This window comes from Rhagoletis pomonella, unplaced genomic scaffold (genome assembly GCF_013731165.1).
Source record: "Rhagoletis pomonella isolate Grant_MI unplaced genomic scaffold, Rhpom_1.0 Rhpom_scaffold_11959, whole genome shotgun sequence".
Taxonomy (NCBI): domain Eukaryota; kingdom Metazoa; phylum Arthropoda; class Insecta; order Diptera; family Tephritidae; genus Rhagoletis; species Rhagoletis pomonella.
In genome coordinates, this window is record NW_023470488.1 from 928 (window position 1) to 4,772 (window position 3,845).

The window sequence follows — 3,845 nt, forward strand, 5'->3', positions numbered from 1 at the left end:
TATAAAATGAGTAAATATGCCGAAAAAAACTTTGAATTGAAAAAAGAAAAATTTCAAATAGCAAAATAAAATATGAAGCTAGAAGCTGAACTGAAAAGAAAAAAATTCAGCCCATAGCATATCAGTTAAATAATATGCGATAAAAATATTATAGTTTTTAAGTTCTTATCTTGATTTTTAGGTGTCTTTTTTATTTTGTCAACTTTCTACTTTGGTGAGATTCCAAGTGAATTGAAAGAAAAATTTAATATGAATTTATTTTAAAATATTTAAATTACTTTAACGAGGCTCTTTGCAATACTAGTATATACTTACATAAATATACATACATATGCATATCGTCGTTTAAAGTGCAAAACCGCGATTCAACCAAATGCAAAACCGCGTATCAGCTAAATGCAAAACCGCGTATTTGAAGTTGTGGAAATTATTTTCTAGAGCAAAAATCACTCATATTTCAAAATGGTTCTCTTTTTTATAAAGCAATCGCATTTCTGGGTAGTATACTTCAGCACGAATGCATAAGAATTTAGCCAAGAGCCTGTATGAGCAAATGCAATTTTTGGCAGCCAATGTCAGTTACGCGGTTTTGCAGAATGACGATACGCGGTTTTGTACTTTAAACGATGATATGTATGAATCTACAGAACTGAAGTTAACTGAATGTTGATATTTTTTTGCCTTTTAAGTAATAAAGTTTTATTCCGTGAAAGAATTCATTAAATTACATCTTATTTTTTGAGCTACAAGATTTTGTCTCCCTGTTTCAAAATTAGAACTTACCTCCATCTCTGCAATATCAGTTTCGGTATCGCAGTCTGTAAAATGAGAATCATAGCGACGTCCAATGTTATAAATGGCACAACATGAATTTATTATTACAGTCGCTTGCTCTGGTGCGTAATGAAGCCCACGCTCGGAAGATAAGCATCTGAATTTCGACTTCAAAATACCAAAAGTTCGCTCTATTATTTTCCTGGCTTTGCAATGCACTTTATTGTGTCTGCATTCTGGGCTGCCGCTTTCTGCGGCTCGAAATGGAGTCATAAGAAATGTCTCCAACGGTAATCCAGCGTCACCTAAAGCAGTAAACACATTTGTTAATTGGTGCACTAATTAGTTTATGCATTATGGTTTTACCTAAAAGCCACGTGTTTTCTCCTGTATTCTTTGACATTATTTCTTTGAGTGTGCTGTTGTTCATGTGTAGATCCAGGATGTCTGGCATCGACATTTACTACGTTCATACGTACCCAACAAACAATTTGGTAATCGTTTTGCAAATCAAGCTTAAAATAAGCTTACATGAATAAGGCTCTTACAAGCGTTGTAAGTTCGACATTTACAAAATATTTGGTATTGTAAGTGTTTTGCGAATGTCGTTTAGATTTTACTTGGCAAGGTAACCGTTTTATAAATGACGACTAGATTTACTGTTATTTTTCAGCGTAATCAAACAATAAATTTGTATAACTCATTCTAGTTTTGATTTCTGAAAAGTTTTGATTTCTGAAAAGTAAAGAAGTGAAAATAGTGAATTTTTACTGATACAAAGTAAGTGAAAAAGTAAGTTCGTTTTTTGTTTTATATAATGTCGGCAGCAAAAAAACCGAGAAGTGTTGTGCACAGGAGCACAAATTAATTATACAAATAAAGAATTACAAATACAAATTATACAAATTAATTATAAAACGTTTACCTAACACATTTGCAAAACGCGTTATTACGTGTCTTAAAAAACATGTTTTCCAATCGTCATTTTAAAGCTTATAACAATGGGCGCGTTTCGATTATAAAGCGCTTGCTTTGATGCGTTTTGCAAATGTCACAGCAGCGTTTTACAAGTGTTTTGCTTATATTTGAACGGTTACAAAACATTTATTTTTATATGAAATTGTTTGCTGGGTAAGCTATTTGCAAATAAAAATAATTTGCAAATACCTAACTCACTGTTTATTCGATGGTTAAAAATTCTTTTTAATACTGCCTGATTATAAAAAGACAATTATATGACCATCGAAAAAGAAAATAAAGTTAAAAATGGCAACGTCTTGATTATAGAAAGGCAATAAGATGACCATCGAAAAAGAAAATAAACCTAAGAATGGCGGCGTCTTGCGCTTATTTGCAAATAGTACCACTAATCAATACTTAAGGTAAGACCGCACTAAGCGACGCGACACTGCAGCGGCACTACGCGACACGGCGCGACACTTTTTGGTATATCGCACTGAAACTGCAGCGGCGCGACACTTCGCTGCAAATTTTTTAATTTATTTGTGTCAAAACCTTCAAACAAGATGGATGCCAGTGACGCTGATGTAATATTAATGCCTTTTATTGTTATTTTCCTTGGCGAATTCTTCTCAAATATTATGTTTCTTTTACAATTTTCTTCTTGAATGAAATGCATGTGAATATTCACTCACAATTGGAAATCCAATTACTTCAAGGTAAAAATATAGTACGAAATGTTATATCGTTCCGCTAGGTATACCGCACTATGCAGCACCGGAACTGCGCGACACCACACGGCGCGACATTTTTGCCTAGTTGGTCAACTTTGCCGCGCAGCGTCGTATCGCGTAGCTCCGCTGCAGCGAAGTGCGGTATGCTCCATAAGAATACATGCAAAGAATATTTTGCCGCGCTGTGAAGTGTCGTGTCGCGTCGCCTAGTGCGATCGTACCTTTATTTGCGTGATTTAGTTATTTGCAAATAAAAAATTAACTCAGCGTTTATACGGCAAAGTTTACCATTTTTCAAATTGTTATTTGCACACATACACATTTGAACAAAGTTGCGATTACTTCAAAATGTACTTGTAAAAAAATTAAACACAGGGATGTTTTCTGCGCTTTTCTGTATACTGAGATTAATCGCCACACATAATACAAATTACGATACTGGCAGCCATGGCTACTAGACCAGCAACTGTACCCCAGTCGCCATACATAATAGGGCCATAAACTTAATTCAAACGCTCGTGCGGGCTAGTTTAAACTAAGATTAGCCAATCAAATTCCAGCCAACTGCTCAATATGAACGCAGTTTACGTAATCTAAGTTTAAGCTGTCACTAAAAACCTGGCTTCCAGCTAGGCATGTTAAACAGGTAATAATAGTAGAGCAAACACAACCCTGCCATGTATTTTGTTGTCCGTTGAGAAACCTAGAATGTCAAAATATAATGAAATGTACATACGTTCGATCCATCAAAAGCAAGCAAAAATGAAAAAAAAAACAAAACTGCAGCGAAAAACGAAACAGCGGTTTTTTTAATTTTTAATATATGACCTATTGTCTTCTTTTTTTCGTATTATTGTGTAAGTGTCTCGGAAACCTGAAAATAAAACTTATATGAGAAGGTATATACAATTACCTTTCCAACGGTATATAACACGCCTAACCAAAGTTTCATACCCTCGATACTGCCATTCCCGTAGTTAAGGATGATTAAGATTTTTCGTAGTCTAACACAGCAGGTACTCGATTTTGTGCATCCAAACTCTTTATTAATAGCTTTGCAGAATTTTGAGTATAAGATTTGCATACCTACTAGCACAATATTTAAAAGGTATGAAGAATATGGGATTTTCCGGTAGTTAAGGATGATTAAGATTTTTCTTTGTACCTAACCACAGCAGATTCGTCCAAACCTTTTCTCAATAGATATTCATACCTACCAGAGCTGTGTAATGATTGAATCAATTGAGTGTGCATTCTCATTTTTTTCGTTTAAAAAATGTGATTGTTTGATTTAAAAAATTTAACAACCACTCTTGAGATTGGTTACAAATTGCAAACACAAAATATGTAGTGTGTTATGGAATGGTTGATACCCAT

At 34.3% G+C, this 3,845-nt stretch overlaps 1 protein-coding gene across 1 annotated transcript; it reads right to left on the minus strand.

Moving 5' to 3' along the window:
• Window positions 1–783: 783 nt before the first annotated feature.
• Window positions 784–1,234, minus strand: LOC118756748 (putative nuclease HARBI1; the record flags this gene model as incomplete). Its single annotated transcript, XM_036491493.1, has 2 exons — window positions 1,141–1,234; window positions 784–1,079 (listed from the first exon to the last, which is right to left on the minus strand). Coding segments are annotated over exons 1-2 (390 nt in total), but the record flags the coding sequence as incomplete, so codon positions are not given.
• Window positions 1,235–3,845: the final 2,611 nt, after the last annotated feature.